General features: G+C 37.2%; 2 protein-coding genes and 1 long non-coding RNA gene across 5 annotated transcripts; 2 read left to right on the top strand and 1 right to left on the bottom strand.

Annotated features, from left to right (window-relative positions):
- Positions 1-11,708: 11,708 nt before the first annotated feature.
- LOC145552273 (uncharacterized) lies at positions 11,709-13,867 on the bottom strand. The gene is made up of 4 exons (XR_014088260.1): positions 13,155-13,867; positions 12,398-12,535; positions 12,184-12,289; positions 11,709-12,096 (listed from the first exon to the last, which is right to left on the bottom strand). It is a non-coding gene; the product is annotated as an uncharacterized LOC145552273 (long non-coding RNA).
- Positions 13,868-15,510: 1,643 nt separating this feature from the next.
- lemd1 (LEM domain containing 1) lies at positions 15,511-21,799 on the top strand. 3 transcript variants are annotated; one of them, XM_008414273.3, is made up of 11 exons: positions 15,511-15,908; positions 18,162-18,267; positions 18,381-18,533; positions 18,634-18,692; positions 18,856-18,921; positions 19,028-19,183; positions 19,330-19,416; positions 19,550-19,618; positions 19,762-19,845; positions 20,970-21,034; positions 21,205-21,799. In XM_008414273.3, exons 1-11 carry the CDS (start codon positions 15,717-15,719, stop codon positions 21,485-21,487), a joined length of 1,320 nt encoding a protein of 439 aa, XP_008412495.2. In that variant the 5' UTR covers positions 15,511-15,716; the 3' UTR covers positions 21,488-21,799. The 3 variants fall into 3 exon arrangements, with proteins under 3 accessions (XP_008412495.2, XP_008412496.2, XP_081465282.1); XM_008414274.3 differs by lacking the exons at positions 18,856-18,921; positions 19,028-19,183; positions 19,330-19,416 and having other exon boundaries at positions 15,519-15,908; XM_081609156.1 differs by lacking the exons at positions 18,856-18,921; positions 19,028-19,183; positions 19,330-19,416; positions 19,550-19,618; positions 19,762-19,845 and having other exon boundaries at positions 15,527-15,908.
- A 472-nt stretch (positions 21,800-22,271) lies between these two features.
- On the top strand, positions 22,272-27,461 carry pm20d1.2 (peptidase M20 domain containing 1, tandem duplicate 2). Its single transcript, XM_008414272.3, has 13 exons — positions 22,272-23,175; positions 23,285-23,371; positions 24,579-24,814; positions 24,920-25,006; positions 25,095-25,228; positions 25,534-25,653; positions 25,775-25,850; positions 25,928-25,989; positions 26,067-26,145; positions 26,229-26,300; positions 26,382-26,547; positions 26,635-26,734; positions 26,979-27,461. The coding sequence occupies exons 1-13, from the start codon at positions 22,962-22,964 to the stop codon at positions 27,106-27,108; spliced, it is 1,563 nt and encodes a 520-aa protein (XP_008412494.1). The 5' UTR covers positions 22,272-22,961; the 3' UTR covers positions 27,109-27,461.
- The last annotated feature ends 34 nt before the right edge of the window (positions 27,462-27,495 follow it).

Genomic DNA, 27,495 nt, shown 5'->3' with positions numbered 1-27,495 from the left:
GTCTTGGCAGCCACTTCAAGGTCCAAAGCATTGCTGCCTTCCTCTCCTCTGTCTCATCTCCATGTGCTGACATTTATCCAATCAGCAATCAGAAACCTGAAGTAGAGCGAGGACAATGTGACAGGAATTATAAGAAGATTACAATTTTTTTTTAAATTCACACTACCCTCCCCCCAAAAGTTTTATAGTATTTATCATGTTCCATTAGGATCCAAACCGCCTGCAGAGCATGTGTTCTGATTTAAGACATCCCCTAACCTATAAATCAAAAAATTTGCATAATATTCAGCTCAAACTCATCCATTAGTCAGTAACACAAGTGAAACAGATTAGCCAAAGGAGATGTGACACAGAAGCAGCGAGAGATGTTTCTGTCACCCTTCCATATTTCTGCAGTCAGTCCTTGCAGCGTTGGATAGAGATGCCCTGCAGAGAACCCCCCTCTGCATCTCAACAAGCCTGAAATAGAGGCAATGATGTGAGGTATGCAAACAGACGTGTCTGCGGGGCAAAACACTTCTATTCTTTTTTGGCTTGGTGCACTCTAAAAGTGAGGAAGGTGAAGTCGAGGTAACAGTGGTTCATGAATATATCAAAGGATGCTGTAAGGCTGCAGCTATTGAGATAAAAATATGTATTTTACTACTAAATAAACATCGGCTGTCTAAAAACGATGGCAGGATGGGTTTGTTAAAGTAAGAGCAAAGACAAAACTGTCCAAAAAGCATACTTATATCTATTTCTATATTTCCAGATTTCACCTGTTATATTATATTAGGTAGGGATGAGCTGAAAAAATACAAAAGGCAGTTTTCAGTCAGGATTTCATTTATTAAAGCTGGGTTCAACCAACCTCACGCAGGAGGAATAAAAGGTCCAGGAAAAGTTTGAACTTACATCCAATTAAGTTGCTGTGGAAAAGAATTTGAAACACTAATTGCTACTAATTGAAAATTCTTGATTGCAGGTGAATCAAGAAAAAAAGGTGATTCCCACAAAGGGGAATCACCTTTTTTTTTGGTTTGGATAACTTTTTTCCATGAATAAATTAATTCATAATTTCAAAACAGCATGTTTAATTACTTGCCTAATTTTTGACACAAATGTGAATTCAAATGCTACAGTATAAAAGAGTGCAAGTATATTGTTGCATATGATTTTGTTACTAATGGTAATGATAATAATGCAGGGATTTACCTAAATCAGTAAATGTAAAGCTAATTGTGTGGATACCTTACTTAAACAAGCTGAAAAAGTCTCCACTCTACCCTGATTAAGTATTTTTATCGCCGGATCATTATGTGTAACAAAGACAACCAAGAAAACAACATCTGTTGTCATAACTCTGGAGCAATTTGCCTTGCTAAAACCCTCATTCACTGGGTTTTACAGTGCTATTTAACTGATTTATTTCTTTCTTAATAGAGTTTGTAGGGAAGAAAAATGATCCAATGTGGAAACATGCACATGAGTAAACCAAGACCTTTATCAATATTTAGATACAAAGTAAAAAAAATAAAAAGAGAGAACAAAGTTGGTACTAAATGTATTATTTTAAGTACAATAACCATGATTTGCTTCAGTACAGGAAAGACAAGAGAACATGCCAGTCAAGTGTGGGAGAAATGTGCTGACCTTATAAAAAAATACATGGAGCTGTGATAAACAAGGCTGGAGGAGAAGTAGATTTAGCCACCATGCACAGTGAGGAGGACCGTGGAGGAGTGGCACCGTAACCATTTTAAATCCTCCAACACATCTTTGTGCCAATAATTCACCGATTTGAGTTGAACTGAGGAATAAAATAACTGAAGTTATGCATCTCAAAATGGACTACTACATTACAACAAACGCTAAAATACAAAATGCTTGCTATAGACTCAGCTGAATTGATCCTAACTGACTTAAAGTAGCCGCTGAAATGAATCTCCTCTGATCTAATAATGTAACAGAGTACTTTTGCAGAAAGGTTTTTTTATTTCTTTGCATCAAGTGTCACGGTTAGGATTGTTATCTAAAACAAAAAAAAGACTACAAAGCAAAGAATAAAAGCAGGATCACTAAGAATTATATTCACAGCGATTGGATTCTGCGGAGAAGATATGACAAAATAATCTCGACTTAGAAAGCCTAAATGGATCCAACACGCGAGCAAGAGAGGGTTGTCATCATTTTCATGGATGAGATGCTGTCTCATTGTATGAGGACAGATAATAATGCTCGCGTACAATCTGAACGGACTTAATGAATGGAACGAGACTGATTAAAAAAATGCACAAAGGGTCATTCTATATTAGGAATCGAATCAGTTTTACAAACTGCAGATTTTCCTATTGGTGAATCATAAGAAGGGAGCCCATGCATGCACCTGTAATATATGTTTTGTTCAGACACCAGAACACAGAAAACACCACGGTGATTCATCGCTTTGTACTGCAAAAATGTCTTTTGCCTCTGCCTTGTTCTCCTCCACCTCTCCTGACACAGTTGTAGGGAGGGGAGCAATGATGCGTGTCTTAGTGAAACCTGGTGAATAGTAATGAACCACGACTGTGTGCCTATTTGAGGGAAAGTGAGAGGAAGACAGAGTGGATACGGGAAGGGTTTGTGGGTAAGGAGGTGAAAAAAGAGGGGGTTCAATGAAAGAAGGGGGGGAGAAAAGGCTTTTTATTGCAGTTCTAGCAGCAAAAAAAGTGACAGACATTAATGCTTTTCATGGTTTCCTTAATCATCAGGCGTTCTAACAAGACCAAGGTGGCATCACTCATTAAAACCTGAAGTAAAGTGTTTCTTTTCACTAAGTGGGTCTCATGTTTCTCATAAAACAGTGGATTTCCCTCCCACTACACCCCCCCTGCCTTACACAAAACACAGACAGGGATAGGCGGGTGTATTGGTGGAGAGAATGAATGAATGGGGGGGAAAGCAGTGAGTGAATTTGGCTCAGAGAGAGAGTTCAACAGCACCTGCTGTCTTCAGCTCAGATTCATCAGGCAAAACTAGTAGCTGACAGTAAGGAGGACAAAAAAACCAGCAGAACAAAGACCAAGAAACTCAAGACGAAAAGATGTTTACAGTGTTTTCCTTTTAAATTAAAACTGCAAAATAATAGTCAGACGACTGAGCGAAAAAATCAGCTGTGTGACAAAAATGTAAACTTCTGCTTTAAACCGAACAACAGCGACTGAAATATTTAGTAACTGGCTGCAAAGATCAACTTGAGTGCAAAGTCTGAAAGGAAGGGAACATGCACAATGGAAACCCCCCCCTCCCCTAACTCTGCCCCTCTTTTATCCCCTCCATCCAGGACCCATGGGCTCTTTGCCAACTTGGAATCTTAAGAACTCATTCAAAGGAAAACCAAAGAAAGAAGCGACTTGTTTAAAACCAGAACCCATTTTTTTTCCCTCCACAGTCTGTTGTTTTCCCTCACATTTCCCACGTGAGGATGGATTTTCTGGCTGTCGTTCTCCCTGACCCTACCTCTGAAGGAGGGAGTGAAGGGGGGGCGGGGGGAGGGAGGGAAGAGTTGAATTGCAATTCATGTAGCGTTCAGTCAGATGTGCGTTTTGAAGGTCTGTTAGCTCTCTCTCCTCTCTCTCCCCCAGTTTTCATTCTGCTTTTACTCCGTCTCCTGCTCACATAGTAACTCCTCCCCCCCCACCTATCCATTGTCTTTCCATACAGTATCGGGCTGAGAGGATGCCACAGTGGGTCCGGCGAGGGACGTGAGAGAGGAGGAAGAGGAGGTAAGTGTCAGATTTGTAGCAGAATCTGTCCGGGATCAAATGCGAGTCACTTAGTTTTGGAAGTGGGGTTTATAGCTGCTCTTTAAGCTGTTTCTAATTTTCTATTCTGATAGCGAAGTGATGGTGTTTGACTCTCCTGTGTTGTATATAGTATATAATGGGGTTTTATTTGTGTTGTCAAGCAGTTGGAGATGCTTTTAGCGGGTCAGCACATATCAGATAACATGTTTTAATTCGTAATGATTGAGTGTTAGGCAATTGCTAAGTTGACAGTGATAATAAAAAAAGTGCTTTTAGGGTTTTTTTTTTTTTGCAAATAGACAAATAACAAATAACACCTGCCATCCATAATCTTTAGAAAACATGAAATAATATTAATAAAAAAAACCCATCTGGTCTCTGATGATTTGTGAATGGCTCCAAGCAAAGGGGAGACATGTACGATGTTTAGGGATTAATACTAATCCTGCCTGTGGCTGAGATTCACCTTCTCGTCTGGACAGAGTCTGACAGAGGGGGCTTTACTAATTTATGCTGAGACATGCATGAGCAGAGGAACCCTGCAGCTCAGAGGCAGTGGTCTCCTTTGAACCCAGAGTGGGCTGATTGACTAAATTCTTTCCCCTGAACGGATGTGAACAAGAATATCCTGAGCATGCTTTGACATCTTGGAGTGGGAACAGCAATCGGCAGCAGTTTGTAAAGGTTGTCATCTCAAACTATTTAAATTTTGATGATTATATTCAGAGAAAAAGTGTATCTGATATGAATATTTGTGTCTTTTGCAAAGGAAAACTGAAACAGGTGAAAAAAAAAAGATGTGGTTCTCTCAGAAGTGGACAGTTACAGCGTATAGTTTAGGAAGCTTTGTGTGCTTGTTCAGAGGGGAAGAAAAAAAAGGAGGCTCTCAATGGAGCTTTTGTTGTTTGAGTTGGAGACAGCAAAAGCCCAAGAAACACTGACTAACAAATACCTGGCCTCGCTAAGCCTCACATACCTCAGCTTTGCACTTGATACAATGTCAACAAATGCCTCCTCTGTCCTCCATGCTAGCCCGTTTCCTCTCGGTCCGGGAGGATTTTTTTTCATGTTTTTATAAAGGCTTCTGTTTTCTGAGCTGACATCTGGGTGCGCAGAGTTGGCCTGCACAGCTTGAGTACTGAGTCTCTGCTAACACAAGCGCCTGAAAATGACCCACAGCACTCTGAACCATTGGCAGTGCTGGAAATCAGTGTAAATGCCTAAATGAAATACGTAGGAAGAGTAGAGCGAATGCAAATGAAAAGGATTTGAACTGTAAAGCACACAATCTAAAAAGTGCATATTAGTAATATTCCTGGGAATTCATCTGTCCTATTCAGTGGAATGATTATTCTTTCTTAAGAGGCTAAACTTCCAGCTGCACTAAAACGTTACTTTTGTGTCTGAATATATTTTGGGGCGTTCTTAAAAACTGATGAGCCTTTTATGCTGTGCAGTTACACCGTAGTTCTGGGTTACGCACTCCTTTTTCTTTGTTTGTGAGGAAGTTGTGCAGAATATATATATAAAAAAAGAGTTTATGTAATGTGTTTTGAAACAAAACCTCTTGATTTGCACTCCACTTTCTCCCTGCAAAGGCGGGTTACATTTTTAATCAAAAAAATTATTCCACAACCCCCCCTGTTAGGAGCTGCACAGCTTTAGGGAGGTTACTTTGAGATTCAGTCAGAGAGGGAGAAAAAAAAAAAAGTCAATTTATGTGAGTCTGTTTTTGTAAAAAATACAATCTTTACTGTTTATAGGCTCACAAGACAGTTTCGGTTTGCTCCCCTGGGCTTCAGATGAATACTTCCAGTTTCTTTGGTTAATTATTCATGCGGATGTGATTCCAAATGCTGAATGCTGTGTATTTTTTTTCTCCTGCTTCTCCTCATTGTTTGCAAGTTCCGTCTGAAATGCATGAATATTTTAACTGCATCTGAGTGCACAGTTTTTTGTGTTATCACCTTCAGTATCGAACCACACATGCGACTTATGGCTTTCTATTCCTATGTGAGTTCTTTTTGAAATATCATGTAGGGTTTAAAGCCATTGGATGCACAGTGGACCATCAACTGAGGAGCTCTTTTGGGATTTAATTTGTTTTAAAATTACCTTTAATGTGAATCTCCATTATCTGCGAATGGTAAATTAATTAAATTAATTCCAAGTTCGCATATTTAGGTATATCTATGACTTGGTCTCCTTTTTGGGTTTTGTGGTATTTTCTTTTAACCAGAAAATAAAACGTATAACTGATTCAGATTTCTCTGAAAGTAATTGCTTCTCAAAGATGTATTTCATGTAGTGACTGCGAGACATTCTTGCCATGTAGCTTTTTAAAATGGAATTTCTTGACTTTTTCAGTCTGCCATGTTGATTTCCTTGTAGTCCATTGTGGCCAAATTAGACCGTTTCCACACCACTGCCTCAGGAAATGACACACATCTAGTTCCACCTAGAGTTAATTAAAGTTTGCGTTGCATCATTATGCTCAGAATATAATGATACCACATACTGCTGCTGATGATGATACAAGAGCTAGTCTCTAAAACTATTGACAAAATTACATAGAGTGCTTTATAAAGTATTCATACCTCTTGAATGCTTTAGCAAACAACAATATCGAGGTATTTTCTGGGGCTTATGTGTGATCTATGTAGAGTATAAGTGACATGGAAAGAACAAATATAAATTTGTTTACAATTGTTTTGACAATCTGAAAAGTGTGGTGTTTTAAACTTGTTATGTCTTTACTGGATTTGCACAGTAGCCTGAATTTTTGTTCTTTTTTTTTTTGCAAAACAACTTAATCTCATTCAGAGTAAATGAGCATCAATTTTCAGGTTTTGCCGCAAATTCACAATAAGATTTTGTCTGAACTTTGAGGGATTCTAACATATAAATATGATTTGATCTAAACTATTTCGCAGCAGCTCTTTTTATGTGTTTAGGGTAATTTCCTGCTGGATGGTGAATTTCAGCCTTTTCCAGCCAGTTTCTCCAGAATTTCTGTTGATCTTCTTTGTCAACTCAAAACAGCTCAGCAGTCCCTGCTGAATTATAGCATCCTCACAGCAGCTGCCTCCACCATGTTTGGCTGTGGGGATGTGTATTCAGGAGGCGCAGTGTTATTTTTCCACCACACAGTGTGGTGGCAAAGCCAAATCCCAAATTTCTTATATCTGTGGACCTCCACAGAGTTACCGTGGGCCTTCTCTGATTAATGTTCTGCAGTCCAGACCTGTCAGTTTAGGTGGTTGACCACATCTTGACAAGTTTGCAGTTGTGCCATACTGATTCAGAAGTGCATTTTTTAAAACTAAACACTGCTTTAAACGTCTCTACAACCGTATACTTAACCCGCCTCAGTGTATGGATTTTTATTTGTAAAAGAAACTGAAACCCACTCATTGCACTTGTGTTGGTCTATCACACAAAATTCCAATTAAAGTGTTTCAAAATGTATCGGTCATGTTTTGGTTGCAATTTCTAGACAATTTCCAAGAAAACTTTCAAGGGTTGTGAAAACTTCTGCAAGACTCACAGAACAGGGAGTAACAGAACATGAGCTGCCACAGCTGGAGGGTTGGTTGAGAAGAGAAACAATTAAAAAAAAGGCAAATAAAAAGGTTTAACGGTGATCTCATACTTCTGTAAGAACGTCGAAACATAAATATCTCCACTTCCAAGCAGCAGTGTCGTTACAGGTCTGCATAAAAAGTTAATCAAAAAGCTGCAGCAGATCCAAAACACTGCTGCTCACATTTTCACTAAAACTAGGAAAATGGAGCACATCACCCCAGGTCTAAAGTTCTTCCACTGGCTCCCTGTAGCTCAAAAAATACACTTTAAAATACCTTCGTTAGTTTAGAAGCCACTGAACGGCTTAGCGCCAACATAAATTAAAGACCTGTTGTTGTTGTATCAACCTTTTAGACCACTCAGGTCTTCAGGTTCAAGTACTCTGCATCCCCAGAACCAGAATCAAACATGGAGAAGCAGAAATACATTTTTATAGTATTTTAATCTGGAACGAACTCCCAGAAAACCACAAAACAGCTGAAACACCGAGTTCCTGTGAATCAAGGCGAAACAACTACTTGCTTAGAGCTGCCTTGGATTAATAATAACTGGAAAATAGCTTAATTCTGGTCTGGATTGCAACTGTTTATTACTGCTCTCTATTCTGTAATGTAATATCAGATTACAGGTATGAATATGTTATGTTTTCTTCATGTAAAGCAGGTTTGAACTGCCTTGTCTCAGAAACGTGCTACACAAATAAACTTGATTTGACTCATATTCAAACCAATAAGAAAATGTGCTCAGGACTGATTTGCTCCCTTAAAGCCAGAAAATATCAATACACTGTGTATATTTTGTTCACATCATCCCAGAGGCCTAAAATCCATATCAACAGTTTTTTTTTTAACGGCTTGCCAAAAGCAATGAAACCGGCCAACTGTTGATCAATAATGTTTTTCGATGAGAATGTTTCAACTGCAACTAAGTGCAGAATTTCAATGAATTATTATTATTTTTTTTGTGTAAAGATAGTAATTTTAGTTCCAATCCGGCCAGAATAATGTTTTATCATGGGGTCATTTGTTTTACACTAAAACATGCAAGAAACTGTGACACCAAAAGACAAACTAGCATATATTATTCAATGAATACATTCATACCGGCTGCAGGGTTCAGGTGAAGAAAGAGTTCAAGGTTTTGCAACAGCATTATTGTTAATTTAATTCATATTAAATAGGTGTGTAAGGATTTTTTTGGCATGCATTGTAGAGTATCAGCCTAAAGGAATATTGGATTCTGAAAACAAATTGTTAACCTCCCAATTGTCAAAGCTTAATTTCATCCTGTGATCAGCTTGTTTGAAAATGGATCTAAATTAGGCTGAACTCCCAGATAATAAACTAAAACATACTATATTATTATCATTGTCATAAAGAGCAATAGAAAAATGCACTGACTTATTCAACCTTAATAAAGATTGCCATAATTAAATGCAACACTGAATCACAGTAAGTGGAGAAAGATCTCCTTGCTATAGTTTTAATTCATCTCATCGTATCTGTACTTTACAGCTACTTTCTGATGCAGCACAATTTTCAGATATAATGTTAAATGTAATGCCAGGATTCTCTTGCAAAAGCAATTTTTAATCTCAATGGGATTTTCTCTGTGAAATAAAGGTTAAATAAAAATAAAGCATCATCTTGATGTGGCATCCATTGACTTGATGAGTAAAGGGACTGATTACATTTTAAAACATTGTGGTGTATATTTATAACAGATTGATACTGGATCGTTAGCAGTGGTCCAAACTCTAAATAAATGTGATGCAACTTTTCTAAAATAAGATTTAAAATATTAAAACAAACGACTTAAAACTTTAATTAAAGGTGTATTTCATTAGTAGCCTTTAACTTCCTGGTGTAAATCTTCACATAGAAATGCCAAAGTAGCATTTAAAACAGACATATGTATTAAATTTGACCCAAACAATCTTTTGTGTAGTTGACATTGTGAAAACACAAGAGTCCCTTGAGTATATTATATATATATGTTTTTTCACTTTATTTATTGTAAAAGCTACTAGTTTCTATAACAGAATAAGATGGCTGCTAGGAAGAGCTTATACGTTGTATCTGTTTATTTGGATTTAGCAGCAACATGAGCCCCACTTTGGTTTATTTCCATTTTAATCACTGCCTTCATGCTAGTTTTGCAGATTTCATGTGGATAAGCATCTGGCTGGTAGTGACCTCCAAGAAACACGCTGTATCTTGATTGCTGATTTTCACAATACATTTGCTGCTTTCCAGACAGTTTTGAATAAATTCTTTGTTTTTCATCTGTTGCCATGGGGTAAAATAGGACAAGTCACACTTTCTTTGTGACTCTTACCAGGATACAACTTTGGTAAAAATGCATCAGCTCACGTCAGCAAACAAGACCTTGGTCAAACCTGGAAGCTCAAGGTATTCTGATGTGTCATTGATTTCAATTTGCAGCTCCTCTACTAAGCATGTCTTTTAAAAGTGTGGATGTCTAATTTTGTCTGTGTGGATCATCAAAAATTTGACCATGCTATTTGAAGATCTTTGTTATAGTTCAAGACCAAATCAATCTCAATGGCAGTGGAGTTCCCATCAGTTAATAAACCAAACCCAGATTGTTAATGTTATAATTAATCTCCTGAAATATAACTCAACTACAGCATTTAGGGGATGTATAGAGCTCTATACACCAACAAAATCATTAACAAAGCATTTCTGTTCTGTTTGACCGGGAGCTTTCAGTTTTTTCCTTCTTGAAAATCTTTGTTTTCTCACTTCATAAAGGGAAAATATGTGAACTGGTTTCAAAAATGTTTTTGTGTTGCTCTATTATTTATGGTTGTTACTAACTCAAAACAAAAAGGTAGAAGGATGAATTAGACAAATGTCATATGGTTTACTGTTATAATAATCTGGGATGATATGTTGTTTGGATTAGTTCTTTGCAAGCGAAGGTACATTAATTTATAAATCACTTTAAAATCAGACCGCACTGAACAAAAATGCCGAATATTAAGAATGAATTATTTAAAAAAAATGAAAATTAAACCAAAAATAAATTAAAATACCTAAAAATTAGAATGATATGAGGTAAACATATCAGCAATAATACTTTACATAGAGATGAAAAAACATTCTAAATAAGACTAACTTTTACAAAGGCCAATGGATATAACCATATTTGACCTAACCCATCTTTAAAAACCATGCCCTCTGACCTCCGAGTTTTGCTGTGTCCTTGACTGTGTCCTCCATCAATGACTGACCAGCTATCTGGAGAAGGAACTTGTAGTGCAGGTTCAATAGCTTCCACACATTTTAAATGTGTTGAAGAAAAAAACAAAAACTTATGCCTAGAGATAAAGCGATATGGACAAAAAAATAATAATAAAGAAACAAACAACAAAAAAATACCCACTGAATTCCCTCAAGAACTGCAGAACTTTATGTATTGATAACACCTTCCGAAGTATCAATGTATTGATTTACAAGTCCTATCTAGTGTTTTATGGTGTAAAAATGTTTGAGTATAATCAGAAAACAATAAAGATCAGGTTTACACCACAGTTTGTGACTCTTCTCCACCGTGTGAAAATGTTGGTGGGCTCACCTGCTGTCTGTTAGGCCAAATGAAATGTCTGTCTTACAGTTTTAAAGCTTATCTTTATCATTGTTCTTGAGATTTCCTGTTTCTGATGAAGTAATAAAGTAATATTTTAGTGCAACTATGTAACTTTGCTAATCACAATAAGCAGTAGTAATCAGATGAAATGCTTTTCTTGGTAAAACATGTTTGCAAATGATGGATATGAATAGTTCATTTCTCCAGCATAGACTGTTTTGTGGAAGCAGCCGCCATATTGGATTTAGATTTTAGAGTTGCTTAGGCTCTAACTTGGAAAGCTGGAAGTCTGGCTTCAGAAGAAACAGTTTAACTAAGTACAATTTTATTAGCTACATTAAATTTAACAAACAAATAAATAAGCTGCACCCACTTTTCAAAATTGGAGTTTTATCTATCCATCTATCTACCCAGGTGAAAAAAAAGTATACTTTAGTATACTAAATTTTAACATACTTTAGTATACTTTTATCGATGTACTTAAACTGCACTATTTTGGAACAACTAATTTTGTGCTTAGTATACCTTAGTAGTATTTAAATAGTATTAAATTACAACTAATAGTATATTTTAGTATACTATACGTACTTTTTTGGAACAACTTCAAGTGTACTTAAAGTATACTTTTTAAATATAATTCAGAACTTTATTATTATATTTTGAGTGTAATTGTCTCAGAATTATATTAAAAATATATATTTAATGTACTTCCAATATATTTTAAATATACTAGTAATGTATTTAAATTACACTTAATTTTTATTTTTGATTTCCTGCCATTGATAATAAACTACAATTTTAATTACTCGTAAAAGTCTTTATTCCTACGTACCTATTGTGTAAATGACACAATAGGTACGTAGATGAAATAATAAGTACTATAGTACTTGCATTGTTTTAGGCTAAAATTAATTAATTACACAAGATGCCCAAGGTAATTCAAATATTTTGTTTTATTACCGACATTTTAAAATTGTCCAATTTTACTCACAACTTTATGAACTTTACATAAATTATCAGTTTACACATTAAAAGTGAACACATGAACATGAAAATTTAAGTGTGACAATAAAACATGAAAGTGAGGATCAACGACAGAACATTCCCGTTCACTGCACCTTACAGAAACCTACAAAAAAGAATAGAGCAATTAAACAGAGAAAGTATTTGTATTTAAAGAGAACAGAAAAATGGCAAATAAAAAAATAATACTTACAATTTTAAGACGTTGTGGACTCGCCATGTATGTGACATCATAAGAACTGATGATGATTGGGACCGGATGCCTGGGGTGGAAAAACATTTCTGGGTGTCGTCTTTGCCTGTTTGTTAGAAGTAGAAAAAACAATAGTCATCAATGTCATAGGATCAGCTGATGTTGGCATCAACTATGAAGCCGTTTTAAGTGTGGACTTAAGGAGACAAACTACCTTAAAATCTTTCCATCCATGATCTGAACACGCTGATCCTTGCAGGGTGGTGAGGGGGGCTGGTGGTGCCCATCTCCAGCAGCCATCAGATGAGAGGCAGGGTTCACCCTGGACAGGACACCAGTCCATCACAGGGCCCTGAAAGTCAACAACAAATAAAAAAAATGAAAGATAAATGTTAGATTAACAAGGAGAAAAATTCTTTCCAGTTACTTTTAAATCAAATCGTGTTTATTAAGCACTTGGTGTTGGTAACACAGCAGTTTTTGTTGTTGAAAATGTAGCTAGCTCCTCATTGAAAAAACAAACTTGCATCATGAAGACAATGTGGAGGTTCATCCTCAGAGCTGGTTGGTGATCTGGTGGAGTCAGAGCTTCTTCTGAGACAGAAAAGTCTTTCGGTTTCCTAACACCTGATTTCTCTGGCTTCCTCTTTCATCTTCATTTGCTTAGTTAGACTGCAAACATATGCTGAAGATAAAATCATTGATGAACGAGTTAGAACAACAACCTTACAATATCAAAGTCTCTCTGTCTTATGGAGCTTAATTAAAACCAGGTTAGTTTATGAATTAAAGTATAAGTCGCAACAAACAACCTCCATACAGTTATAACATGAAGCTGAATGATTGCTATAGTAATAATCATACAAGTCACAATAAAATTGATAAAATAATTATTTAAGAAACCAACATAAGTTATATATCTTTACTGCACTGTTTATAATTAAATGAAGATAATTAATAAGCAAACTTACCACCAGCTAGCAACACTTAGCAGCCTTCATCCCTCCGGGCTCCTTTTGTGACACACATTTCATTTCCATCGGTTGTTGTCCCGTTGTGTTGTCGTCTAACTCGGACTAGGACGTCACCAGCTTGAATTTACCAAAGTTGGTAACTATTGTCAAGGCCCTCTCTACTTTTAAGGCAATATTATGCAAGTAAAAATGGCGAATTTCAACAGCATCTGTTATCTTCCCTGCGTTCAAGTTTTTTCTTCTCTTTGTGGCGTTTTTTAAATAAGTGAAAGTGTGCAATACCGCCACCATCTGGTCTGGAGTATGAACTGGAGCTAATGTCATTGATCATAAGGTTTTTACATCACACATCTGAAAATTGATTGGGTACTTTCTTAAAAATTACATCATGATTATCCTTTTTTTATTGTATGCAATTTTAATAAATAGTAAAAGATTATTAAGGCACTTAAAAATTCATACATATTCATTCATATGTTCACTTAAAGTGTACTTTTATTTAATATATTAAAAGTGTATTTTGTTACAATTATGATTATGTGTGTTTAAAGTACTAATTTCGAAATTGGTACAAGTGTATTTTCAGTATACTTCAGATAAACCTATAGGTAGTACACTTAATAATTAGTATACTTAAAGTGTACTTTCACAAATTTAAGTATGTTTGAAGTATACTTTTTTTCACCTGGGTATCTATCTATCTATCTATCTATCTAATCTATCTATCTATTGTTAAGGAAGAATTTTTATATTACTGGTAAATTTAGCAAAACTCTGGCTCTGATACTTCCTTTTGATCCCGGGTTTTCTCGCGTGGCCACGTGCGGGGACAAAAACACAACAATGCGTGTTGACGTCACAGAATTACAGAATTTAATCCAATCAGAAGAAAATATAAGATAGAACAGGAAACTGAAGAAACACAGATACAAACATTGTTACCTGAGACAAGAAGACAAAGAAATATCAAGGACGTCCTTGGAGAAAGAGCTGGTGCAGAAGTAAAATAAATCAGCTTTTTTCTGAATTGTTTCCCTTGTGCACAAACTTTTATACCTGTAGGTGTGTTTTCCTCTTTAATGTATTCAAATAAGGCGTATCTCTACTTAACCAATTGGAAGGCATCTCTGGCCCTTTTAAAATTTAGAAAAAGTCCCGCAGTTTGTTCGCAAGATCAAACACCTTTTGTTAAAAAAGGTAGAAGCAGACTCTCTGAATTCATGGTGGTTTATGGCTTTTCACAAATCAGTGTGAAAAGCTAGAACTTCCTACTGATTGTTTCCCAACAGACAAAGAGCAGATCGGAGATCTTGACAAACAATCTGCTTTAACTACAGTAAAATATATCAATAGGTCAGAATATGTTATAAATTTTAAAACTATAATTATGGTATTTCAATCAAGTCATGATAAATTCTAAAACTAACTTATTTTAAATTTATTTTCTTAACACTATCCGGCCTCCTGTGGCTCTACAGCCATCTGGGCAAAAAGAAACAGATGCAGGAACCTCACAGGTAGCTGTGAAATTCTGGTTTCTCTTCTGCTCTGCCAGGAACAAACCTTTAATTCTGTATTTTAATTCAATGAAAAGTTCTCCAAAAACCCAATTTGTTCTTCTGCACTCAGCATCTCCAAAGTTTAGTCCTGATATCAAACCAAAAGCAATAGATATAATATCAACAGAAAATAATGAAGTACAATTCCTGTTTCTAATTAGGAATTAGAAACAAATAAGAATTAAGACATTCATTCACCATAAACCTAAGTATTTTCTAATACTAAACAAAACCTTTTCATGTGACTCTAATATAGTCAGAAATAATACAATTTCAAATACATTCATCATTAACTAAATTAATTCTAAAACTAGATAATAGAATTTTTAGTCAAAACATGTTATTAATAACTAAGAAAATGTCTTACAAATTAAATGTTAGTGATTTAAAACATTTTATGTTATATTCAGTTTTTGCACCATGTCAGATGTTGGTTTTGGAAGACTACTCATCCTGGTTACGTGAACCGACCAAAGTTCCCTTTCTCAGAGTAATTCAAGTGATACTGTCCTCCACCTTCCTGCATATGTTAATTTATGACCTCCTGTCTTTAATGATAAGACCCCAGGGGTCTGAGCCGAAATTCTCTTGCAGATTCTCTATTCTCCTTTGTACTTTAAATACTTTGGGTTTTAAATCACTCACACAAACCTGTTCAAACTTAAGAAATTCGTTCTAAAAGGTTTAAACTGTGTTAAACACTCAAAATAATAATTTTTCTCAACACTATCTATCTATCTAGCTAGCTAGCTAGCCTTTTTTGTTGCATTATTGAAGCATTAAATTCAAAAGTACCCATAACCACCTTTGGCTAGGCCTGCGTGGTTAAAGCTAGCTTCTTTGCTGTCAATCAAGTCTCCACCCGCAGCTGTTCCCAATCCAGACCGCGAACCAGGCTCTCACACCAGGCAGCGGGTTTCCTCAGAGCAGCTCTGCCCGGTGCACCAACAGCTTCAGACTTTTTACAATTAGATTTTATTCCTGTCGTTGCTCCCGTGAAATGTCATTTGTCGAGGACCCTGGTCATCTCTCTAAATCTCGCCTGAAGTCAGATTTAGTTGCTCACAAAGTGGAGCTGCCACCTGCAGGGAGCAAGAAGGAGGCTTATGTGGCGCTGCACCTGAGACACGTCGACCAGACAAATGCTGCGAATTTCTCCAGTGATGAGGATGATCAGGAGCTCGGTGTGGCAGTGAGTCTATCGATTTATAGCTTTTTTTTTTTCAAAGCGGCATGACGCACAAAACGGAAAACAAACCAACAAAAAAAGTGGCTTTTTCTAGCTTAGCGCCTCTTAGTAACCCTGGAATGACAAACTATTGGGCTAATACGTTTACTGAGGGAGGGGCTCTGGGCCAAGCCAGGTCTAAAAGTCCCTTTCCCACTGAGTTCACCAGCTGTGAAGCTATAGTATAGATTTACATGTGCTTCTGTACTTAGCCCATGCCTCTACTGACATCCACACCTGCCACTTTCAGTTACTTTAGCCAACAACAAAAGCTTCTCTATAGGTTGCTTGAAGAAAGAAAACTATTGCTCTATATTCTCAAGTAGCAATCACATATGGAACCCCATTTTTCAGGAGGATTTAGAATCTGCCTTAGCATTACGGTCAATAGCTTTTGTTGATCTGCTTACTTTGATTTAGGAGTGAGTTTTTCTTTTTTTTTTGGAAGCGGCACATTTGGGTACATTTTATTTTCACTGGAATACCGAATTCAGATGGATGAAGAGCTGGGACAAAAACCTTTATCTGAAATTTGGCAGTTATGCAAAGGTAACAAAATGCAGATATTTTTACTAGAATCATGGGAACTTTTATTTATTTATTTATTTTTAAAGATAACTGGTGCTATTGTGACACCATACCACAAACTATCCATTTGCTGCGTTTCATCAGACAGGAAGTAATAACTTGTAGGAGTTCCCCTGCAGACATAATAGTAAAAAAAACAAGCAAAAAAAAAAAAAAAACCTGTGCCAGTACTTCATTTATGAAAGGATGTGGTTGCTCTAATATGTAGCTCCAAGGCTGTAACAAGGGTTTTCAATGTACAATCCTTTCACCTTGTTTCATAATGTTGAGAGATTCTTGTCTCCTTTCCAAACAGAAACGATCTTATTGGGAGAATGAAAATGATTTAACATGCAAATTTGCCAGGGATGTAAATAAATTTGACTTTAACTGTAGATGGTTACAGCTTTGGGCAGGAAGAATCTCCTTCAGTTGCACCTGGTCTATTGGTCTCTGACCAGACACTTTGTTGTTGGATTGCTGTTATGTAGAGGGTGCTGTGTGTTGTCTGTAATATTTTTCTTTTTATGGAGCCCAATTAGCTACGGGGGCTCCAGAACGGAGAGAGAGAGATGTTGTTTTCAGCAATTTTATTTTTTTTAAAATCACTGGTTCCGCTTTCACAGCAGATGACTGCAGATAAGATTGCACTCCTGCAAAAATTGAAGGACCTTGTTGCTGATTTTTGAAGGTTCACAAAAGTTTGACCTTGTTTTATCCACTGGACCTTTTAAATCAAACTTCATCTATATGCTAATTGTGCTGTTGCAGTTGCTGCTCCAATATTGTGGAATAATTTGCAGTTATGCAACAACAGCTCTAACATTACAGACTTCAAAGCCACATCTTAAGATTCATGTCAGTAGCTTGACATCTTTATTTCATGCTTTTGTTTGGTGTTTTATTAAATGTAATTCTTTCTGTATTGCCACTTTATTTTCTATTTGTTTGTGTTAATAATGTATTGTTTTACCTGCATTTTTGTGCTTTGAGATTTCATTTCATTGCTTGTAGATTCATTACACACAGTTGTTTTTTTCAATTCTGCTAATCTTGATAATGAAAGTCAAATTAATTTAGCTCCTTAGCCAATTGGAATATTGTATAAAAACAAAGGATTTTAAATACAGAAATGTTCTGTTGTGGCCTAAACGGTGACTGGTGATGCCGTCATTGATGCCTTACACAAGGACAATAAGCCACCAAAAGGTAATTTCTAAAAACGCTGACGCAATGTTCATAGAGGGCAGGAAGGGAAAATGTGCAAAAGCAAGAGGGATGATCACAGCTATGAGAAAATTGTGAAATGTTTATCATTAACTACATGGGATATTTTAGAGCTATAAAATACTTTTATTGCACTATTTAAAAAGAAATGTCACACCAAATAATCTTAAAGCAGAAATGCCTCTGTTGGTGTGCCCCAGGGCTGCTGCGGCTCCTGTCCAGTAGCTGACCACCATCAGAATGCGAGTGACTGAATGTTGTGTTAATGTTTTGGGGTTTGTTGGACTTGATAAAGCGCTATATGAGTACAGGTCATTTACAATTTACCAAATGATCTTCCTGTTATACTTACTTGTATCCCATGTTCTGTGTTTCAGCAGTTCTTCATTCTTAAACATCATTAATTTTTGTTGTCTTGCAAAGGGAGGGGATCCAGGAAGCGCAGAGGAGCTTGACCCGAGTGCATTGACGGATAACGATCTCAAGGCTTTGTTATTCAAATATGGAGTTAAAGCTGGGCCCATTTTAGGTAGGATTACTTTTGAGAGTATCTTTCCCCCATTTTCATAGAAAAAAAAAAATTGGACATAATTGTGGTGTTTAGTTTTCTCCTAAGAATAAATGTATGTTCCTGAATGTCAGCCTCCACCAGGGCAGTGTATGAGAACAAGCTCAGGAAACTGCTTCAGTCTGCTGGTGAGGGGGAATCGAATGAGGCAGAGAATGCTGTGCTCTACTCCGACAGCGACGAGGAAGATGTGAGGGAAGAAAACGAGGACGAGGAGAAAGAACTGGGTAGGACTTAAAACTGTGGTGTTTTAATCCAGACATTTATGGTTCATTTCACATGTTAATTATTCCTTTGTGTTGTTTCTTTTGGCCTGCGCCGGTTCAGAGGGAGCGCAAGAAAAAAAGGCCGAAGCATTGGAGCCGAACCAACAACAGAGCGACGAGGTGAGAAACGATTTGGAGTTCTTGTATCCATCTGCTGTTCAATATGTTGACTTTTCTCAGTCTTTGCCAATACATGAAACAGTGTATTCATAAGGTCAAAGTATCCAAAATGTGTTTCACTTTGTGATTTGAGAGCACGTTATGAATAAATGTTTCTTTGCAGAAAAATGTGCCAGCTAAGAAGGGTGACTTTTTTTATCCACAGTGTTTTTTCTTATCATCAAGACTGGTAATTCCTGCAGATTTTCACATCTTTGGTTCAATATTCTGTCAAAACCCATTGTTGAGTGATGGTAAAGGTTATTATTATTATTTTTTGTTTTGCTTCGTCTTAGCGTCCTTGTCCTCCTAGAAACAATGAACGTAGTTCCAGGAGGAATTCAAAGAATGCATTAAAATCATCAGAGCGAACTCGACCACACCGCTCACAGATTCCTGCAGGAATTAGCAAAGTATCCTCTGTAGCTCAACACTCAGGATTAAGATCAGGGGTAGGCTGGTCTCTGTGTTTGTACATTCTTTACATTTCTTTCTTAGGCTTACACAAGTGTGATATTTTCCTTTACTGGTCCACGGCATTGAGTTTGAAGTAGCATGTTGATGGTTGCTTGTAACATGCTCACATTAAGCCTTACAGGTTCCCTCTGCATCTCCGTCTGTGGTGTCCAGTAGTTGCTCATCATTTCCCTCACAGGCTTTCAGCATCACTCAGATGGTTGAAAAGGAAAGTTGTACTTCAAGCCTTATGAATTCACATTTTACATCTTTAAAAATTAAAATGTTTGTCTCTGTATTTTCTCAACGCACACTCCCACCGCAAACTAATAAACCTAAAAACGACGACAAAAAAACTCCAGATGGAGAGTTGGAGCGCACCCTCTGCTTGCTCCTACAGTATGCCGGAACATTGGTCCCGCTCCAGCAGGGTTAGTAGTGCTCAGGTTGTTCAATCACACTTTAAGTTTAACTTGGTGCCGGCTGAAGGGTTTTGAGAGGTGCACTTGTGGTGGAAGGAAATTGAGAATAGAAAGGTCCAGTGAGTCATGGTCCTGCATCTCCTCCTCTGTAGCTGGACAATGACGCTGAAGACAAGGACATAATCGTGGACCAGGCAGACACTCCCAAGGACTCCACTTGTGTAAAGGAAATCAAGGCATATACACCCTTTTGGTTTAATTCAATTATCAATCATATCACTGATGTTTTGGGGTTTCCAATTTTCTGTCTGAAATGTAACCTGCTGTTCAAATTATTCACTTTAATCAGACTGCTTTAAAACCAGGTTTTATTTTAAATTTGAACACTTTTCAGCTTGTCAGGTTAGTTAGGAATGGAAGTAATGTTGCCTATTTTTATTTGAGAATTAAAGATGTGGCCATTTAAATGGGACAATATGAAATCACACATAGCTTTAGCATTTAGAAAACAACTTTATTCACTTACAGCCAATGTTTGGTGCTTGGTTTAGAAAAAACCCCCCACAAGTCCTAAAGACAAAATTATGTCTCATCATGTGACAGAAGAAAATGGATTGTATTCAAAATGTACTTACAAATAAAGATCTGAAAAGCGAGTAATTTCTATTCAGCTTCCCTCCAGAGGCAGAATTTGGTAGAAGCACCTTTTTCTACCAGCCTTGTACAACTAGAAACTGAATTTCAACTTTGCTCAGGGTCGTTGTCCTATTTGAAGGTGACCTTATGCCCCCGTCTCGAGAGTTTTAGGCCCTCTAACACAAAGTTCTCAAACTCCAGTTCTTGAAGGCCTAAAGCCATTAGCATGCCAGTTCAAAATCTACAGAGTCTTGATAACTTATTTAATTTGGGTGTGTTAAAGTAGAGATGCAACCAAAACCGCAACACTGTACTTGGATTTTATGTGTTAAAAAAAAGAAAGTAAATTGGTATCCTGAAAGGGATTTTACATCTTTAAGTGAAATGTTGCACTTAAGGAAAACTGCATTGGTCTAAGTGCTTTATTATTGCAATCTTTATTATCGCAGGATTTTTACTCCAAAAAGTATTAAAATTGAGGACCTGAGTACCACTACAGCCATTTAAGGTTTCTGTCCAAGCAGTCATTTTCCCACCCCTCAGTTATTTATGTGAATCAAGGATCACACAGTGACCCTTATTACTGTGATTTCCTTCCGTTTACTCACCCCACTGTGTTTTTCTTAACTTCTGGTGGATTGGCTACTCTGCTGCACAGAAAGGCTTGGTCTAGTTCTGATCTAAACTGATGGTAGTTGTTTGCTTTTGTTTCCACTGTTCTCAGGATCCAGGGAGAGATATTTTAAAGGACCTTCTTGCAGACACAAAGGCATCACCTACAGGGATCTAGTAAGTGTCACAACATCACAACCTTAAAATCAGCCTTCACAGCTGTTCATGACATTTGAGTGAACACTAAATGTATCGATTTGTGTTAACTGTTGAGATTTGTGCATAGCAAGACAATGAGTGTTTTTGTGTTTGGATGGTTTACTAATTAACTTGCCGTTGCACTTCAGTGCCACTCCTCGGAGACCCATCAAGGGTGCAGCACTGCGGCCCGTCCAGTATGCGTACCCCGACACTCCAGTCAGTCCCACAACCTTAGAGAGACAAGAGGTGCAGAGACGTCTTGTGCCCGTCTACGTCCAGGTTTTGGTCTTCTTCGCTGTGGCGTGCATCCTTTTCTTGATATTTGTTAATGTTGAGGACACTAACAGTGTGGTAGACTTGCTGGAGAGTCTGAGCCAGGGCCCAGATGGTGACGATGAGACACGGGATGCAGCGAGTGGAGAGCTTTAACGGTTTTATTCACCAATCTGTGTTTGACGTAAAGGTGTGAGCTTGCTGATTTAATGGCCAAGACTTGACCGTTGTTGTTAGTTAAGAATCCGCCAGTCCAGTTTTCTGAATTTCTGAATTTCTTTTGCTTAACTTTAATATTAAAATGCTCTTATCACTGTGTTGGCCATTGACAGAACACTTGTTTAGGGGAGGGGGAAATTTATTCCCAACTTAAAATTGTAATGTGTATTGCTAATTTAGATTTTTGAATTTGTATTGTATCACTGGTATGTTTTTATATTTGATCAATAAAATATATTTTGCTTCATACTTTTACATTTTTAAGAAATTGACTTTGGGAAATTATTTTTAATCACATGAAAACCTAAAGCATTAAATATATATTTTAATTCACCTTTGCATAGTATTTTCTTCAGACGCCCCTTGCATATGTTTCTGAATAATTTTATTCTGTGAATGTATAGTTAAGGAGATTACTAGGGCAACAAGGTGGACCAACAGGAAATGTACATGCCAAACTTTTCCTGTCACCCATTCTTTCCCCCCCTTTTGTCCACAATCTGTATACTCGTTTAATTTCTGTAATACTGATTTATAAATACAATGAAGCACCTATTAGAAGGGAGATTTATACCTGTTTGAAAATTAAAGTATATGCATTTCACTACATTTATGTGATTCTTTGTTCCTTGAATTTGTATCATTAGGCATTTCTTTTTTTGCTTCATAGTTTTTTGCTATGCTTATTGAGTATATGGGATTTACCTACATGGATGTTTATATTCTGAAAGCTAAGTTCAATTAAATGAACTAAAAGAATCTCAACACTAAAGCCTACTAAGAACATGAGGGGGAAAAGTGCACTTAAAAAGAACTTGTAGTCTACAGAGAGTTTGGGTAATTTCCTAACTTGTATGACATAAATACTTGTCTGAGTTTCTTAGGATTTTAGTTCTGAAGTACAGATCTAAAAAGGTTAAAGGCAGCAGTGCAGGTCTTGTATTACAGCTTTTCTTAAAGTTTCACAGTATGTTAATTGTTCATTATGAAAGCAGTAGCCTTTTAGAAAGAAAATATTTTTTTCCCATATGAAAACCTAAAAATGCATTGAATTTGTATCCCTGTGCATACATTTACTTTTTTCAATGACTTTGGTTTAATTTCCCTGATTAAAATGTAAATTCTCAAAGCTGTTCAACTTCAATAGTTCACATTTCAGTCATCACAGAAGCAGCTTCCTCATCCCCTCCCACAAATCACAAATCCTTTTGGACATCCATCAGTTGCTTCCAGACTGTTTTATAACATCATTTGCTTATACCATATCAGTCAAAATGGGATTGAAAATGTAGTTTACCGAGTTCCAACTTTGGCCAGCAGATGGCACTTCTACAAACACTGGTCTGCATGGTTTTTCCTTTTGGATTTCAGTTTTGCAACTTATGCTGCCTGTCACTACACACACACGACAATGAAGGAAACAAAGATCAAATTATGGAAATTTTTTAAGGTCATCGTTGGCAGTTTGCTAATTACAACGTTAGTGTTATTCATTGCAGCGACCATCAGGACTCTGTCTCTGGACGTAAATCTCGGACTTCAACTCGCACACTGGGAAAAGTCGAAAAACATTTCACTGGTGATTGACCAGCGTCACAGAGAGGAGCTTCTAGGCAATTTCAAAGGTAATTAAAGTCCTGCTTTAGCCTGGAGACTAACCCAGTCCACATAAATATATGGGAGCATGTTGCTACATCCTTCAGCAGTCAGCGTGTTTCTTTTTCATTCCAACAGAGGCACTGAGAATCCCCACCGTGTCTTTCTCTGAGACGGAGAGCAACGCCACAGCGCTGCGGCACTTTGACACTTTCCTCCGTAAAGGTACAATAATAACATGGGATTTCCGCTCCCCGACTCCCTATATAACAACTAGGTGCCAACTCTTTATTTATTTGACCTCTGTTTTTAAACGTGGAGTCATTTATTCGCCTTACACGTTGGGAAATTGTTGCTAACTAACTTTTTAACCGTTGCACCTACGTCCTGCTAACCTGTTTATGTTACGTTAGCTGCTAACAGGAGCTAACTGTCAGTGCTTGCTAATGACCTCATCAGTTAAACCCACTTCGCTTAGAGACCTTAATGTTGATTAATTTTTATATGCGTTAGTGGACATTCTTGTACTAAAGGCAGATAACACACAGGCTGATGTTTATAGTAGATATATATTTATTAATTAAACCAGATTGCTAAAACAAAAAATATCATCCACGAGGAAGCTACAAAAAACTCTTTGATGTGAAAAGATGGCTGTTCTGGTCGCTGGATCCAAGAATTTGAATCGAAGGTTGAGTGGAAGGAAAAAAGATTGATGGCGAACAGTTCAGTTTTGAGATTTCTATCATCTGCTACTCTGGCTCCACTGTGTTTTTATCAAATCAGCTGTCAACTGGGAAATTGGCTAGCTTTTCATGCTTCCCCCTGCCAGGCTTTATGGAGTTGCTGATTTTAGTTTCCAGTCGGACTTTGCACCTGCTTTCACTTTCTAAAATACGAATACCTCCTTTAATGACCATGAAATTACTGCGCTTGATTATCCAGCAAACATGCCTGACCTTAACTATATTGGATATTGTCAAGGGAAAGATGAGACAACAAATCCAACAATGCAGACGGAATGAAGACTGCACTGATAGAAAAATCTAGGCCAAAGGAGACCCTGAGCTCTCTGATCTTACATAGTATTCCCTTCTTCTGAGAAACAAATTTGGATTTTCATTTGATTAAAATCAACAAGAATAAAACCTTGTAATGGATCACTCTCTGTGTAGAGTTTCACTGTTTAAACTTAATGACTGACATAAATTGAATATATGCTTTTCAATTTAGTTTCAGATGCAATTGTGTAATATTTTAGTTTCTTTTAAACAAAATTAGTGAGCGTCTGTAATCAATTTTGTCTTTAATAAGAATTTAAATATTAAACCCTTTAAAATGGTGTCTAGCGAAGCATTTGCATCAATAACATCATTATCTCAGACTCCAAAAGCTTCCCCTGTTGAGAGTGTCCTCATCTTTCTTTTTCCAGTCTTCCCCACAGTTTTCTCTTCCAGCGTGGTTCATCATGAGCTGGTGGCTAATTACAGCCACCTGTTTCGGGTGCAGGGATCTCAGCCTGACTTGGTACCGTACCTGCTGCTGGCCCACATTGATGTAGTACCTGCCAAAGAGTCAGATGGCTGGGAGGCCCCTCCCTTTTCTGCCGAAGAGATAGACGACTTCATCTATGGCAGAGGGACCATAGACGATAAGTGTGCTGTAATGGTAGGCGAACATGTAATGATGTACTGCGAGGATATTCTGAAACTGCATCATTAACGTACATCTGCAGGCCAGGCTAAATTTGTTATTTTCCATTTTTCCCTATAGGGAATACTTCAAGCACTGGAATACTTGCTGATTAGAGGCTACGCTCCACGCAGGGGGTTTTACATCGGATTGGGTCATGATGAAGAAGTATTTTCACTACCCATTACTGGCTAATGCGCTTCACTTTTTAGCCTTTTGAAATCTTCCACTGAGCTTTTAGGTTTGTCATTTTTAGATCAGGGGTTTTCGTGGAGCGATGAACATTGTCCGTGTGATGAAGGAACGTGGCGTGAAGTTGTTGTTTGTCCTTGATGAAGGCCTGCCTATACTTGACGGAGTCATCGGTGGACTTTATGGACCTGCAGCCCTGTGAGAATTTCCCACACTCGGTTTGAGCGCGATGCTTATGGTTGCAGCATTTTTAAGGAAAATGTTTCAGAGGAGTACATGGTAAAAAAAAAAAAGTAGTTCTTGTATTAAAATAGTTGATTGATCGATTACTGTGTTCACTCAGAAAATTCATAATTGAAGCATATGCACCCAAGTTATTTGCAGTTGAGGTTTTCATTTTTCTCCATCCTAACAAAACAATTGTTCAAAGGCAACTTTAGGAACTCAAAATTACAGACGGTAATGAGCAAAAACGTCTCTCCATCATTGTATCATTTTAACAGAATTGGGGTTAGTGAAAAGGGCTCAGCCAATGTGAAGCTTAGTGTGACTATGGCGCCTGGCCACTCATCGATGCCTCCCAGGGAGTCCAGCATTGGAATCTTGGCTGCAGCAGTTAAAAGGTGCGAGGTTTAATTCTTTAGCTGTTTTCTTTTTGCAGCGAGAACTATTTTTGATGTGTCACTGCATCAAATTCTAATTGAGTTGAGCATTTTCCACATTTTTGTTGTATGATATCTGCAGACTTGAAGAAAATCCCTTGCCCAGGTTATTTGGTTATGGTCCTGAACGGGAAACCTTTGAACATCTGGCCCACAAGGTAAGAGGAGTCACAATGCTAACAAAAGATATTCTACATATCATACATATTCCTACAAACTGTCTGTTTTTCTGCAGTTTGGGTTTCCTCTTAAGTTCATAATGTCAAACTTATGGCTTTTCTCGCCGCTCATTGGCAGGTAATCACATCACATGTTTCAGTCATATCACATTGTTCTTCACCTGAAATAAACTGTTTGTGTGCTTTTGATTGCAGAGTGTTGGAAAGAAAGCCAGACACTAATGCTCTTGTAAGGACAACCACAGCAGTGACCATGTTCAAGGCAGGAGTCAAGGTATAAAAATTGGTTTCTAAACCATGAGTAATTCTTTTTTTTAATTTTTTTATCTAAAGTCAGTATAATCTACGTTTCTTCAGGTGAACATCATTCCTTCCCTTGCTGAAGCTTATGTAAATCTGCGAATCCACTCTGCACAAACACTGCAAGAGGTGAGAACAGAAACTTTATTCCTCGTTCTTGGAATAACTGTAACCTTTTGAGATGAGTGAGCTGCGTTCTGTCTTGTCCAGGTCCTGGACTTTATCCACAACACTGTGGGGGACCAGCGAGTGAAAATAGAACTTATTGATGGCTTTGACCCACTTCCCGTCAGCTCGTCTGATGAACGGTCGTTTGGGTTTCAGATCATAAAGAAGACAGTGTTGGACATGTTCCCCACACTTACAGTTGCTCCAGGTGCGCACAGATAAAGTGTAGATTAGTAGTAAAACCTGTGTTTTTCTAGAAAACATTTGATTATTATTATTTTTAAAAAATGTGCAGGTATTTGCATTGGGAACACAGACAGTCGGCATTTCAAAGACCTCAGCAATGATATTTATCGCTTTGCTCCAGTCTGGTTCAAACCAGGCGATGCTCAAAGGTAAGGACCTAAAAAAACCTCTCAGAATAAAAAGAACCCTGTTGCATTTTCTCTTGTGATTACCCTAAAACTATCAACAATAGCTTGGTTATTGTTGATAGTTTAAATTATCACTCCGTGGATTCTGCAAAGAGAATTTTCCACATCTTTTTGAATTTACCTACACGAAAGAATACAGAATGAATCTAATAACGAGATCCTGTAATTAACAAGCATGTTTTTGGAAATTGTGCTTATTTTTCAGGTTCCATGGTATAAATGAAAGGATTTCCAAAAAGAACTATGAGGAGCTTGTTGTGTTTTATTTTAATCTTTTTCAAAATTGTGACATTCAAAAGCTTCCTGAGCTGCACGCCTCTATTCACGAACTCTAAGCAAGAATATTCCTTGGTGCTGGAAAGGCAGTGCAGTTTGATAGAGAATGTTAAGAATGCAGATGACCTTGTTGCTGTGAAATAATTGTGAATCAAAAATGTCAAGAGGATAAGATGGGGATTATTTGGTAGATTGCTGCCTTAATCAAAAAAAAAAAAAAGGTGGTTCAGTAAGAACTATTTCATGAGCTGCTGTTAACAGTGTTATAATTTACGTTGTAATTTTTTTGGTATGCACAGAGATGACAAAGTTATCAACAGATCTATTTTAATTTACCAGTGTTTTGTCATGTTTTTTTCATGTAACTGAAATTTGTCAATGTTTAATAAAATAAATTGCAGTTAAATATGAAGTGTCGTTTGCATAATTCTTTCTCTTTTAATTCA

This window comes from Poecilia reticulata, chromosome 7 (assembly GCF_904066995.2).
Source record: "Poecilia reticulata chromosome 7, P_reticulata-male-v2, whole genome shotgun sequence".
NCBI lineage: Eukaryota > Metazoa > Chordata > Actinopteri > Cyprinodontiformes > Poeciliidae > Poecilia > Poecilia reticulata.
This window is presented reverse-complemented; position numbering and strand designations above follow the sequence as displayed.